This window comes from Calonectris borealis, chromosome 5 (assembly GCF_964195595.1).
Source record: "Calonectris borealis chromosome 5, bCalBor7.hap1.2, whole genome shotgun sequence".
NCBI lineage: Eukaryota > Metazoa > Chordata > Aves > Procellariiformes > Procellariidae > Calonectris > Calonectris borealis.
Window position 1 is genome coordinate 7,245,268 of NC_134316.1, and position 15,685 is coordinate 7,260,952.

The following is a 15,685-nucleotide window of genomic DNA, read 5'->3' on the forward strand; positions in this document are numbered from 1 at the left end:
ACATTTGTGGAGAACTGGTGGATATACTTGTACTGACCAGAGTTAGACTTTGGGAACTCTCTGCTTTTGTATCTTTTTTTGAAAGATACTAGATAAAGAGGAAGGAACTTGCTTTCAGTGTTTCAAGTTAGAAAGACAGAAGTTGAAATGTTAAGTATTATAATTGCAACATTATTTCACATCAGATATTAAGAAACACCTACAAAACTTTACATGAAATTAACAAAAATGTTTATTTCAAAAATTTTATAAATATTCTGTGTATAACAGCTAATTTAATAACATTGTCTTTAACTCAAATTCAGCTTTTATTGCTACAATAAACAGTTACTAACACTTTCTATACAAGTTATTTAGTTTATATCAGAGGCTCAAAGTACTTATCTAGAAGTTTAGATGCTCTCTCACAGATAATTGGATTAACTCGACACACTACTGTAAAATGATATTTCTGCTGCTTGTAAGTGCCAATTTAGGGAGAGCGTATCATAACATTTTATGAAAACAATTTTAGAAAATAAGTAAGAAAAATAAAAGCGGCATCTCAAAGCATGTGTGCTTGATGAACATACACGTGCTCTTGCAGCAATTGCAATAACGTATTCTTACATGAAATGAAACGAGAAGATGAAATGCTTTGTACCTTAACTCAAGAAACTGAAAACATTTGTCAAGGCTAAGTAGGAAGTTAAAGGTATTCAAAAGAATGTAAATGGCTTTGTATTTTGTAAGGAAGAATGAAAACCTTTCACAGAAGGAGATTGTGATGATCTCTGATCCTGTCCAAATGCGAATGGAAAACTAAAGTCATCTTTTCCATCTCCAAATGCATGAGAAGTTGATTCCGAGGGGAAGGGAAAGGCAAATGCATCCTCATTTTCTGATTTCCCAAACAAGCTTCCTATATGGAATACATATTGTATTTATTATTAGATTAAATCTTACTGAAAGAATACTGCATTCAGCATAATATGTTTCTTTAATAATATTGTACTGCCAACATCCCGCTGAGTATCGGCCTGCTGTTCTGTGTTCATTTCTGCGCTAGAAATGGTACTTCAAGGAGGGCATTATTAGAATCTACATAGAATGAAGTGTGAAGTACTTGAATGATTTAGAACAACAAAACACTTCTGTATGATATACTGGGTGAAATATTTCGAATACTAAGCAACAGAGGTCTTTGTAAACTGATACATTTTTGCAGATTCTTTCTTCTCTAAAGAACAATGCGATCAACCACTGAAATACTTGAAGAAACAAAGCTACCAACAGAAAAACACCTGAGTTCTATATTCAGTAATACAAAATTCATACACTTTTCTCTACAACAGTTACATATGCATACAACCTTATATTCATCCACTTCGAAAAAGCAGATTTGCACTTGCAGCACCTCAAAAAAAAGAGTAGATTACAGTTCCCTTCAGAAAAGTGTTTGATCAAGAGTAAGTTTTGATCCTATTGATATCACAAAAAATTGGCCTTTCATTTCAGTAAAGCCGGGATTTCACACAAAATGTGTAAACGTGTGTGGCTGACTTAGTATGAGTGGAAGATACTGTTTATTAAGTCTGATTCTCCTCTCTCTAACTTGTGTTATTTTTACATTGTGTACCTCCAATTGTTTAAACTGATGGAAGTCAGTTTACTATCGAGATTTCTTTAACCAAATGGAAACTTTATTTGCTTTTTAGTTGAGGGAGGAAAAAACCCAACACTAAGCTGGTAGCCTTAAGTTAAAAAGTAGCTTTTACCAAGTACTATAGCTTTTTACATTACAAGAATTGTTCTTTTTATCAGTGGAAAAGCTTTAACACTTAAATTTTTCTTCTCCCTTGCAGCTCCTCTCAGTTTGCTTCAAACCCACCTAACAGTATCCCTATTTCTTTCTTTCTCATACCTCTTTTTTCATGACATCTCATTCATTTGAAGTCAAATATGCGGGGAAAGATTTAAGCTAGTCAAAACACAAATGAAAACAATAAACCACTGAACTACAATATCACAACGGAACACCCTTTTAGACAACCAAAGATGCCCTGTTAAGCAGGATCACGAGCTTGTGAGTCATATAAGCACAAGTAGAAGACAGATACACAAGTACATCTGAGTTTCAGACTTACCAATATCTTTGTGTGGGGACAGAGGGTTCAAGTTTCCCACAGAATAACTTTCATCTGTCTGAAATGTAAACAGTCATTTTATATAACGAATGAGAAAGACAAAAGATAAACTCTAATGCTGATACGTAATTAGTTCATTTGCTTTTGGTGAGAAAGACACTATCCCAGTGAATGTTAGCAGCCTTCACAAAATCTGCATTTAAAGGTATATATCAGTCCCTAAAGTTGCAAGGTAAACGCTTTGATGAGATAGGTTTCATGATATTTGCTTACATCTGCAAATACATTCCCTCTTTTCTTCAGAGAAAAAACATCAGATTGAGAACAGACCAAAATCTGATCTGGCTTCCTGCTGTTTTTTAAACTGAGAAGATTCAAAATTATTTCATTCTGTGACAATTTAGAAAGACCTCTAAGCAACAACATAATTAATGCCTACTGAGTAGGACCTGATATTGCCAGAAAGAGTAGCAGAATAACCACTCATCACTCCTGAGAAGAGTTCTTAGGCTAGATTTATAACAGATACTTAAGTCCAAATGAAGACTTCAAAACTCCCATCTAACTTCAGAGAATCCCACATGACTGCTAGAGGCTGGTAAATTCTTGGTTTCTGCCACTCAGCAGGCACACAGTAACACTGGTTCTAACAGATACTAAGTGCCTTAACACCTAGCTCACTCCTAAACAGTTCACAAACTGCTCACCAGTCTATTCTCTCCTACACACAGCTGATGCTAGGAGATAGCCTCAACACATATCTTGCCAAATACAAAATAAAATGGTGTTTTCCCTCTTCCCTCCTTCAGCTTTTATCTAGGAACCTCAAGACTGAGCACACCTACTGAAATAGGAGATACCTGGGTTCAAATTCCTCATTTGCATAATGGGGTTTGAATCTACATTGCCAGGGAGTGATACCTAACCACTGCACTATGCACTGACGCACACCTATCCTGAATACCCAATTATCTATTAGCTCAGGAGAGTAAAAATTACTCTAGAGCACTGTAGTTAGGGAACCTGCAAAGGAAAAGGAATACCTGATTCCACTCCCTGTTCCAATTAGTTGCCTACCTATCTCCTCCATTTAAGTACAGCTAATCCATATTTGCTCTTCAATATTCCCAACAGATAGTCTTTTCTTCCTTTTCTTAGTGTTCTGCATTTTGTGAAAAATGGAAAGGAAAAACTAAAATTTTAAGTACCTGATTCCCCACTTCAGCAAGATGAAACCACACAGGATAGGTACGTGAGTTGTGAATTTTGCTAGGGTAGCTAAAGTTTGGCATCACAACGCCAATCTAGTCACATGTATCTTTGCACAAGATCCAATCTTGCCCATATGGGAAAGATTCATACTTGGTCAGAAGTCATCACAGGGGTATCAACAGGAAAGGAGATAAGCATTTTCAAAGGATATAAAATGTAAAATTAAGCAAACTAGTATAAAAATTATTTGCTACAAAAATAACCAGTCTGAAAAACCTCATTCACTGTCAATGCTGTTTTCTTAGCGTATTTTGCTTTGTGGAAATTTAATATTCTCAAGTACTCATTTTTACCTCGTCAGATGAATTTTCTGCCCCAAATACAGAAGAATCAAATAAATTAAAGCCAGGAGACTTCTGGGAGAAGTTCATGAGAGAAAAGAAAGCTGGAGATTTTGACGTTCCTTCTTCACAACCTAAATTGTGAATGCTGTAAAGACAGGAAGGAAGAAACTACATTAATAGTTTTTAAAAGTAGCATAAATGGCTTTTTGTTCTATTTTTTCTTTTTCTGTTTTGACACTTTTTTAGGTTCCCATAGCTTCCATCAATAATTGCTTCTTGCAACACAGAACGGGTAACACAACTCTTTAAAGCAAAGTGAAGTGGTGTTCTTACCAATTCCCTACCCTTTTACCAAAAAAACTGTTTAAAGATAGAAATTGGTGTAACAAATATTACTGCAGGAAAATACAACAATTTTAGCACAGGACCTACAAAGAACCTGTCTCTCATATATTTATAAGCAGAGTCCCTCTCTTTCAAAACAGCTTCAAGTGGAAATGATACTGTAAGAAGAAAATCTAATAAATTACCTAGTATAACTCCCAAAAAAAATTGAATATTTTCAAAAGAGTTTTCTAGAGAAGTCTTTCTATAGTATCTTTCAAAAACAGCAGAAATGCCTATACAATAAACATCAATACAACTTTGCTCAAAATCAGAATAAAGGCTGAAATCGTACAAGTCAAATGGAGGTGTTTTAGAGAACTGGGTTTTCTTCTCCTTTGAGTCAGGCGTTCCTACAAACTCAGATGTTTCAGGTGCTCTTAGAAAATGTTCTGCACTTTCTTCTGCTGTGTCAGGATTATCTCCATTCGACTTAAAACATGTTTGTATGTCCTATTAAAAAGAAATATACAATAATGATATACAATAACGTTTATGGCATATAAAATTTTCCAAAATATCATTTGTCCATTTACCTATAAATACATTCATTATACATTTTAGGGTTAATTAGTTATTTTTATTCTCATGAAAAATAAAAGGATTTTAATAAAATGCTCAGTGACATATTCACCATACTTAAAACTGTAACCTTAATTTATCTCATTTAAAATGGACTTCTTGTGAATGAAACTATATATAAAAATTTTCATTCAAAAAATAAACTCATGAACAGACTGAAAACACTGATTTTTAATAAAAGAACTATTTTACTCTAAAGTATGTCTTAGCATAATGCTTAAAAATCTCACTGGAATCCTCTTGATACTCCCTAGTGAAATAAAGGAACATCACCATCAGAATGTATTTCAGTTGACTGAGATAGGTCCTCCTCCTCAGAAAATGTTAAATGAGAATGTACACTTGGATTCTCTGGAGCAATTTCCACCAGACTCAATATTGTTTTAAAGACATTCTTCTCCACCAGCAGCCTGCAGGCATCAGCCTGTAGTGAGTCAACCAGAAGATGAGGAGTATCTCAAAGTTGATGTTGTGTATACCGGTTTTGGCTGAGAGTTCATAGCTTGTATGGTGCTATATTTTGGATCTGTGATGAAAACAGCGTTGATAACACAGGGGTGTTTTAGTTATTGCTGAACGGTGCTCACACAACGTCAAGACCTTTTCTGCTTCTCATGCTGCCCCACCAGCGAGTAGGCTGGGAGTGCACAAGATGTTGGGAGGGGATACAGATTGGACAGCTGACCCCGACTGACCAAAGGGGTATTCCACACCATATGATGTCATGCTCAGCAATAAAAGCTGCGGGGAAGGAGGAAGGGGGGGATGTTTGGAGTTATGGCATCTGTCTTCCCAAGTAACTATCACGTGTGATGAAGCCCTACGTTCCTGGAAATGGCTAAAGAACTGCCTGTAGATGTACTGAATAAATTCCTTATTTTGTTTTGCTAGTGTGCACAGCTTTTGCTATACCTATTAAACTGTCTTTATCTCAACCCACAAGTTTTTGCACTTTTACCCTTCTGATTCTCTTTCCCATCCCACTGTGGGGGGAGTGAGCAAGTGGCTGTGTGGTGCTTAGCTGCTGGCCAGTGTTAAACCGTATCTTGATATCACCTATATATGCAATCTGTACACACAACTGGCTTGAATATTATGGCACGGTGAGCTTGATCGAGCATTCAGACACAGCTAGTAAAAGCAGTGCCAATGGAGCCATACAGACTCTGTAGCCAGCACAGAGCCTATTTACTATAGTTTTGTGGGAGAAATGAGTTTCAAATGCAAACTTTTTTTTAAAATGTTTCATCAGCTCACAGTGATGAAAATGATATGCACCAGTTCATACAAAAACTACGATGTGCATAGGATAGTCATCCTAAATAGCCTATTGTTAAGGTAGCATAAAAACCCATAGCACACTGACATGATCAAGAGCAACGATCACTATATTAGTAATCAGAAGGCATTGATTGGCTTCTCACCTGTTAGGTGCCTTATAATGAGTCACTTTGCCAATTTCTGAGACTCACCTCTTGCCAATAGATTCAAATATGTCAAGATACTTTGACTATTCTAAATAAAATAACTACTTGTGACATAAGAAATGCTTTGCTTACTTGAGGTATATACGAAGAATCCTTTGGCTCATCTTCTGCTTCCTTATCACATTTGGCCTCTTGGTTTGCTATACAAAAAAGACAGCACTGCTTGTATTATAATAGCATTTTAAAACGGATAAATAAGAATTATGTTGAGGGAAAGAATCCTTGAAAAAGGTTTACTAACTTGGCATCGCTATTGGTAAGGAAGTGTTCTTTCTGTAGTTTTCATAACAACCCATTTTGTGGCTATGTCCATAATAGTTACCTCTCATTCTGTCACTTACTCACTATCATTACAGCTTAGGCTGCTTCATACGGTTTGGTATGCTCTTCAAACCTAGCTATTGTTCCCTGAGAGTGCTATGTTTGTCTAATCCAGCTATTGCCCTCTGAGAGTGCTAATACCAGTCAATAGAAACCAGGTGGAAACAATATAAAAAGCATATCCATATGACACTGATGAAGTGTATCTTAAAGAACTGAGCAAAAGCCAGGATGAGAAATGAGAAGAATGTTATCAGACTTTCTGCTCTAAGCTTCAGACCATGCAACGTTTCAGGCATTGTGGGTTAAGATCCTGTGTTTCGGGACACCTAATTAGGATCCTATTTATAAAAAAAACAGACTATAATTTTGACATGCATCTAAATTGGCAATATAATTAGAAAAAATATATTTAAACTGAAGCTCAGTGCCTTGTGATTTCAAAACCTATGGGTGTATTTGTAACTACCCTGTTTTGTTTCTGTAAGAATTCTGTATATATTTCTCAAGTTAATTTTCATTTTTAATAATCTTAATCTGATGCTTCAAGATTCCTAAATTACTGAGTTTATTATATCCCTTTTCTTTGCATTTTCTCATGCCTTCTGGGCAGATTTTCAGACTGGATTTCATTTTACCCAAGTAATTTGAGACTAGAGCATGGATTTACAAGAGATGCTGGAAGGTTCCTTTCATTAGCAATGGTCAATGCAGAATGACTCCCACATTACTAAGCAGTTCAGTGTCTATTTAAATTAGGACTCTGCCTGTCTGCTATACTCAAAGTTTGAACTAATCAAGGTGGAAAAGGAATAAAAAAGGTGGCCCACTTAATACCAGAATGAAAATTTGGCCCCTAGAATTTTGTTTTATAATTATGTGATCCAGCATACAGTAACTGCACAAAAAAACCGACAGTGGTACTTTACCTATTACTGCATTTTCACTCTCAAACTGTTGATTATAAGTTGTCTGCTTTGGAGGAATTACCAGTCTAAAAGACAAAAACTACTGTTTGGCTGAATATGGATGATTTCCATAAACCTTAATCTCAAGAATGAAAACTACTTTATTAAAGAAAAGTTACCTGAATTGCATTTGGTTTTGTAAGCTTACGGTTGATGGAACTTGGGCAATTTGTGAGTTATTAGTCCCTGCAGTGTCAATAAGCATCTAAAGTATAACAAAAAATTCAAATGAGGCAGCATATGAAATTGTCATTTCAACAATACCACTCTCATTTCTCCTTAGACTGTGGAAATCCCTTCTTTTAACCTCTCTTTAGGGGTCAGGCAACATAAAAACTTTTTTGCCTACCTTTGCTTTACCTACATTTTAACAGCATGATACACAAAACAACTTCTATAATATTTTATAAAGTCTCATTCACAGCATTGATGACTAGAGGTGAATAATTAACTTTTCTGTCATACAAATAACATTACATAATTTACAAATTTTATCCTGGTCTTCTACTACTACAACCAGGTTGCTCCTGCTCGACAATACAGACAGGGCTGGAGCCAGGCCTGTCTCCAAAGGCCAAAGTGAGTGAATATGTCATCAGTGAATATGTCTCCTGTGTGGATTGAAAAACTGCAGAAAACATGGAAATACTCCTGCCTCACAGATTTTCATCAGATCAGAAGCCCTGACTCTTATACGTATGTAGCATGTATTTGTGCCTTAAGGGCAGAGTGGCACTAGGAATCTATGCCTCAACATCAGATAACAGTATTATTTCACAGGAGCTGCTAGTTTTGGTTTGTTTTTAATTTGTAAAATGTATCAAATTGAATTCAATTTGGGGTTGGGGACAGAAGGGCTGGTTATGCAGAATCCGTCTGCCACTCCTATAGTTTACAGCACTCCTTTTCTGAAACATAGCAACCTCCTTTCTTCCAATCTTTTTTATTTTTCCTCAGACTCTGCCTTCCTTTCCTTGCTGCCATCACTTTGTTAAAGTTCCCTTAACCTTGACTTACTGCTTCCCACTATTCTCTAAGTGCAATTCTAAGTCCCAGATTCCCATCCTCATCTCTGGATTACCCTGGCAACAGCCCTTCCATCATCCTCATCATGTTGAACTCCCTCAGCCAGTCACAAATCAGAAGTGCTTGAAATTTCTTCTGGTTGTGTTCCACTCAGTCTAGCGATTGCCCTTCATGTTGTCTTATGAAGGCTTCTTCTACCACAGGCTCCATCCTAAACCATTTAGTGATTCACTCACTTCACCCTTCAGTTCCCTTGAAATTCTTAAGAAAATCACAACTGGTTCTGTTGATTTTTTACTTGACAATTTTTGTTGTTCATTAAAATTTGGTTTTAAATAAATCCAGTGAGGTGTCCCTTATAAAGGGGGACAAGCTCCCCCAAGCTTCTGCACAGCAAACAAAGTTGCTAACTATTTATTTTATCTCCTATGGCCTTACCTTATCTGAGTACTCCTTTTGTACTTTAACCATCTATTGGTCCTATGAATGTTCTTGCACTTAATGAGATTTTACTAGTGGTTTTCATAACTATGCAAGTTGTTCCTCCAACTTGTTTCTGGATTGCTTTATTGTGTTTGTATATTTAAGATATTAAGCTTCACCTTTACAAAAAAGTGCCATAGGACTATTTGTTTATGGGGTGAAAGATAGAAAATGTAGGTGTGGACTCCTCAAGTGTACAAAGCAATGCTGTTCGTGGTTTTATTCCTCTCAGCCCAGATTTTTGTTTCTGGTTAAACTTCAGAACTGAGCTGTTAACTCTAGGCAGTCCTGTATAGCATCCTGCACATTTAGTCCTTTATGAAATCCTTCATTATGGAGTAGATGACTGATGATTAATCAGTAATAAAAGATTATGTCCCTCCTTTAGAATTCCAAAAATTTTCTACATACAACCAAGTGAATCTAAAAAGGTTATTCTAAATTTTAAAAACAATTATACAAAATTAATTCCATAGATGGTCCACCTCAAGTTTGGCATTAGAATGCATACTATGACTACCAGTTGCACTTTGTAAGAACATACATATTTTCAGTTGAATTAGAAATGGCACCAAAGAAAGATTTTTACTATGATTACCAAGTAATAGCAGATTACCAAGATTAGTGTCCTGGTTCCAGTATTAAAAAGTTTTATGCAAGATATAATAGCACTAGGTATATTTTAAGTGTTTTAAATTTAAACAACCACATAAAACAGATTATATAATCTCATGTTTTTACCATTAGGAGAGCTGCATACCTGTGACGAATTTTCTGCAAGGCTGGAGGAACTGCTAGTGGCCACTGAAAGTTCCATAGGTTTTTCTTTTTCTTCTCTCCCTAAATTAACAAATATTACTTAATATTGTCAACAGGATTAAGTATCCAAAGCATGGTATTGTTAAACTGAACTCGGGAACAAAGCTTATAATTTTTCCTGCTAATAGAGAGCTAAAAGAAAATTATCACAAAATATGAAAGTATCGATCAATTTACTGCAAATAATGCTCAATTAATATTTACTGTATTTATGGAAACAGTGCTAAAGGTATGTTTCAGTTTTTTCTGACACTATGCATCAGGTATACCTGTCATGTTACTTTACTCATTGCACAGATAAGAGAGGAATCGGACATAGAAGATTCTCAGAACATAAGGACAGGTAAGTACCCGACTTCCATTGAAAGCCTGGCTTCAACTATCACAGTAAGAGCTGTTCCCTAGATTTGTTATCATGTTTTCCTTTCATTTACACAAAAATAATCCAAAATCCTCACAGAAAGATCATTAAACACACTGCACCTGTTTCTGTTCGTTGCATTGAGAATCTAATACTCTGTACAGACTGGACTAATTTCCGAGGAATGCACGGGACATGTAATGGCTTATACAGTTGATGTTTCTCATTTAGCAAAGACGGATGTTCGCTCTCTTCAAATACCCTAAAAAAAAAAAAGTTTTAAAAAAATTAAGTTACCAATTGCAAAAGAAAGGAAATCATAAAATACAACTGCTTCAAATAAGCGGAGTTTTCAAGGGAGATGCATGCTGCCAGGGAGGTTCTACCTCATTCAGCTCCAGCAGCTGATAAAAATTGAAGTTTTCTTTAAATAATATCAGAAAGAGAATATCACTGAAAGCAGAAGACATGAAGTAGTAATAAGCCAATCATAAGAACATCACTGACGTAAATTTTGTCAGTATCAAAGAAAAGTATTAGTAGTTTGGGGTTTTACACTTTTATCAAAGTACTTCATTATTGTAGTTCTGAAATCACATTTTCACCTAAAAACATTTTTCTCTCTCTGAGATTGTCTGGAATGCTCACACTATACATACACAAAAGAGAAAACTGCAGCAAGTGTCTTCACTTGTGGGGTAATTATCTGTGTAGGGTAAATAGCCTTTTACAGTGTAGAAAGACAAAGGTTAGCAGAACAATTGCAGGGTAAAGTGGCCATTTGGCACAGGAACATTTACCATTTTTTAAGATAATGAGTTCTATTTTATTTTCTCTCTGGCATTCCTGCTTAGCACCTCTGTGCTTCTAGCTACAACATCTGGTTTATAGCTGACTAAACAATGCTATTCAGAACAAGTAGGAATTCAGTCATTTTGTTCCTCTTGAAATTTTCCATAAATAAAAATAAGATAAAATGTAGGATGCACCTTATAAGGTAGTGTGGAGTAAAATTAGCAACACCCCTAAAAAAATACCAAACTAGAAGCACTGGTTAAGATATATGGACCTAACAACACATTAAACTAATATACATGCACAACTGTGATCACATAAAACCATGAATGCACCTCAGTCAAATAACTCTGATGAAAAGGACTATCTTCACCTGTAAAGTTACATATACACCTAGTGCTGTGCTGGACTGAGACCTAACAAACTATATAAACCATGTATCACCTAACACATCAATCAAAAAAAACAGGAATAATAAAAGATTTTTTAAAAATCTGTATTTCTTTCAGTTACAGTCATTATAGATATTACCTGTGTCAAGAATGAGTACTACAGGAAATAAGATGTGTATATGGCTGGTGTATCTTTAAATTCAGATGCAGCGAGCGCAAAAACAAGAAGAAATAAAAACAGAGTTGAGCACAGAACCCTGGCTAGAAGTGCTTCACTTTGTTCAACTGGCCACTTTACCACAGTCATCATTCAAAAATGAATTGAACAAGGCTGCCGCTGCTGAGGTCATGAGTTAGATTGCCATAAACCATTTTTTTTACAGAATTTCAGATGCCAAATTGTGTTTTTAAAAGTTCCTGGAGTCAGTATCCATGTGCTTCTGTAGACCCTAGCAGACAACTCTATATTTCTAAAAATTCACTCTCCACGAAATACAGCATTCTTTTACAATGCATATCTATTCGGAACACGGCAGAGTTACAAACGGGACTCAGAAGCTCTTAAGATATGTATTTTTTAAGTAACAAAACCTTCCAAAAGAGTCTGCAGTTAAACTTTATGCATATGCAATACACCTGCTCCCTGCCCTACCCAAAAACACTACTGAAAAAAACCCCACGTGCATCTTCTCTGATATAATTAATAACCATTGAAAGAAAAATAAAACTGCATACTGAAGCTCAAAATAGTCCAAATTGCAGTAACAGCAAGAAAGATCATTTGTCTTCTTTCTCTACTTCATTGTTAGTAGACATCTGAGTAGATAAAAAATCTTTATCTTGATCCATACTGTGAAATAGATAACTTTTTTTTACTAAAGTGCAAAGAAAAAAATAGATATTCTTAAGTCAAAATAAAATCCCATTTCCTTAGCAGTAGTTTCTTCTTTGTAGGATAATGAAGCCCAAAGATTAATATGAGTTTATCTTCACTATAGGAATCAAGTGTATTTGATTATACATATGAAGAATCACACTTGCTACTGTAGTATTTACCAGGACTCTGTTGAAGCCATGTTCAGTATTCTAATCAGGCACATGCCAGCAAGTCTCTTTGGAAGCAGGACTTTTAATAACTAGCAGCCATAATACCTAGTAACTAACAATTGCCTATGAGGTTGTGGTCAGCACAGGGTTGACTCTTCACATATGTTTACATTTAGAAGTCCAGAAACAGATTTATAAGTTTTTTTCCAAGAATTATCTTACAAAGTTTTTTCTTTGGTCAGTAAAAGCTAATCGCTTGTAATGCAAAGATACTGAAAGACCTGCAATAATCTGCTATGGAATATCCTTTACAAGAAGTTTTAGAAAAAATCTCTCACTTGGAACATAAGGTATTTTAGATATTCAGAGGTGGAATTAACACATAATCAAATTGGGAAAAAAAACACCAACCAAAACAGAATTACAGAATAATGGAATTAAAGCTCTTTCAAACATTTTACAAAAGCAGAGAGAATGAACATGATATATGCCAAAGCACAGTTCAAGATACCAGCCTTTCTATATAATAAATATAATCTCTAACTGAAAAATCAAGACCAGGGCTTCAAAAGAGTTGAGTACTATTTGGTGATTGATGAGAACTCTTGATTTGGAAATTTTAACTGTCTGTGTAACTGGTGAACCATGAAAGCCCACTAATCAGAGAAAACAGCTGGTATGAGAAGAGGAATCTGTGTTTTGCAGTCAGCCTAATCAACGACTGGCTGGCCAGCAAGAAGTGATTCAAACTAAAATGTTCCAACCCTTTTAAAAGAACAGTTACCACTGCCATCCTCCTGCCCAAAGGAGAACATATATATCAGCACCTATTCATTAATTTGCAAGTTGGCTTCTTGTCTTGTAGCCCTCTAAAGCATTTCATGGATATTAATTTGTACACTGTTCTGCTCAATGCTTTCATTGCTCCTTTCAGTTCTTTCCCTTGATGCTGCTCGTTTCTCTTCACGCTGGTCTGCATCAGTTCACGGAGATTCACACTACAACTCTTCTTTTTTCTTCTTCTTCTTCTTTTGTGGTGGAAGATGAAGATCTCTCCTTTCTTGTCACAAAGCTCTCTTTGCTCTGTAGTAACCTTGTAGTGACTGCAGAACAGCTCACAAGAGAGCACTGCCTTTGGTACTTATATTCTGCTGTTTTATTTTTGTACATTGCCTTGAGTCTGCAAAGGTTTTAATTCATATGACTCATTATCTTAGCACATTTTCTGTTTGTGTTTTTTTCACAGTGATTACAATCACAGATTCATAATACACCTATTTTTAACATCAGTAGTTACTTAATCAGGTACTTCTAAGCTTTCTAGTGAAGACTTCTTTTTTTTAATACACTAATGCCAAATAGGGATTTTTAAAAACAATTTTTATGCCATTTTCTACAAGCCTTTTTGTTATGGATATCTTTGACATAAATAAGCTTTAAAATTTACTCTAAGAAAAACATATTAATTAATAATCAGGTTATGGTCTGATACCATATGCTATATCATGTAAATGCATACATGGAGGTTAAAAGGCAATGTGAGTTAGGATAGCGTAAGATGTTTACAACATCTTACAACCATGATGCAAGCCATGGAATTATTGCTTCAGTAAGGGCACCAAAAAGATCTGTATGCCATCAGGAGACAACTTCACATGAAGGTACAAGCATCTGAAGACTCCATGACCCGGAGGTAAACATACAACTGGCAGGTCTAGCAATGCACCCTATGAATTCCTTTCCACGAGGAGCCTGACTGAGTACTTCTTATGCCTCCATGCACAGAGCATAGATCTCTGCCTTTTATAATAGGTCTTTAATTCGCATTTTGCTTTCTGCAGACTGAACGTACATGGGTTTCTTTGAAAATTCAAAGGGAACGCTTCCCATCTTTTTTTTTTACCTAGTCTTAAAACTAAGTGGATTTCTTGCTTCCCTATGTTTCTGAGGTCTTGCCAATTACAGAAAGCTTATACAAGAAGGTAGAACGGGTGTAAAGGTTTAAACCACAAAAAATTATCTGAATAATTCATAGGTCTGTAAGAAGATATTAAAGACCTAAAATGCCTCTGTGGGAAGGATCTTAGGGATGACTAAAATGACACACTTCTATAGATATAGTACACTAAATCCCTATTTAAAGCCCTAAAAGGCTTCTTTTTCAAGCACACTATAATGTAAAATCACTTGGACAAAGTCTCTTGGACATATTTTCAGTTTAAAATGGATTTTGGTCTAAAAGCATCAGCTCTAAGGGTGATGTTTCAACATTCACAAGACTCCAGATAAGTGCAAGATAGTCCTGATGGTGATTTTCAGTCATTGTAATTAAGCTCAAATTAAAGTGAGTCCCAGTTGTAAATGACCACTGACTAATTTACTAAGCCATTAATCCTGTCTATGAAACTTTCACTCATGCTTGTTTTTAAGAACTAAATTAAGAGTTAAATTTCTTAAGTAGTTCAGAGCTGAAGACAAATGACATGTGAAACCCTGATTCTTTTTCCCCAAATATGTGTTTAGTAGAGTTAATGTATTTTATCTCTGACTGCACAGTCACTAGTTGTATTCAAAATTTGTAAAACTATTCACATAGGTCTATCAGCAGTAGCTGTGAGGAGCAAAGGTTTCTACAAAATACTTTTTAATAGTATGTTTCCAGATACATTTATCTTCCAAGAATCAAAATTTGCCACCATCTTAACCCCCCAAAATAGAAAACTTTTTAAATTACATAATTAAATCACATGACCAGGATTAGAGAAACTTGCCAGTCATTATTTAGCAACAATTTTTGTTTTGTGGCAGTCTTTGTGTAGATGTAGAGATAGTACTCAATGAAAGCACAGGAAAGAAAGTATTTTTAAGTGTACCTTTCCTTAAATTCCTTTGGCTTCTCTAGACTTTTCTGACTTTTTCCTTCAATCACTTCAGAATTATTTTGATCTTCTGTAGTCTCTTCAAATGTCTTAAAAGATAAAGAACAAATAACATAAAAATCGAAAAACTTGAAAAATTATAGCTATGTGCTGCAAATGTTCTCTAAACCTGATCAATCAGTGGACAGTAGTAGAGTTTTTGTAGCCAAGACAGTCTGAAGAAATAAGCAGAACAAGGTTAAAGAGAGGCAATATTTTTTGTTGGACCAACTGTAACAAGTGGAATAAACACAGAAGTTTTTGACCACAGACTCTACATATCTATTCAGAACAAGTAGCTCCTTACATGGTCTCCTTCATAGTTACAAATAAATTTGCCACATCCCTTCTTACTGGATGTTTATACAGCACACACCACATTAGGAACTTCAGTCTGTAACTACGAGTGTCAAACAGTAT

The 15,685-nt window shown here is 35.4% G+C and overlaps 1 protein-coding gene across 1 annotated transcript in view; it reads right to left on the bottom strand.

Annotated features, from left to right (window-relative positions):
• Window positions 1-211: 211 nt before the first annotated feature.
• Window positions 212-15,685, bottom strand: part of C5H14orf39 (chromosome 5 C14orf39 homolog) — a 32,300-nt gene continuing 16,826 nt past the window's right edge. The window contains exons 8-17 of the mRNA XM_075152474.1: window positions 15,221-15,315; window positions 10,236-10,375; window positions 9,694-9,773; window positions 7,544-7,629; window positions 7,386-7,450; window positions 6,208-6,275; window positions 4,362-4,519; window positions 3,692-3,827; window positions 2,127-2,184; window positions 212-901 (exon numbers count right to left, since the gene is read on the bottom strand). Of these exons, the coding sequence (XP_075008575.1) occupies window positions 699-901; window positions 2,127-2,184; window positions 3,692-3,827; window positions 4,362-4,519; window positions 6,208-6,275; window positions 7,386-7,450; window positions 7,544-7,629; window positions 9,694-9,773; window positions 10,236-10,375; window positions 15,221-15,315 (1,089 nt within the window). The 3' untranslated portion in view covers window positions 212-698. The remainder of the gene's footprint in view (window positions 902-2,126; window positions 2,185-3,691; window positions 3,828-4,361; window positions 4,520-6,207; window positions 6,276-7,385; window positions 7,451-7,543; window positions 7,630-9,693; window positions 9,774-10,235; window positions 10,376-15,220; window positions 15,316-15,685) is intronic.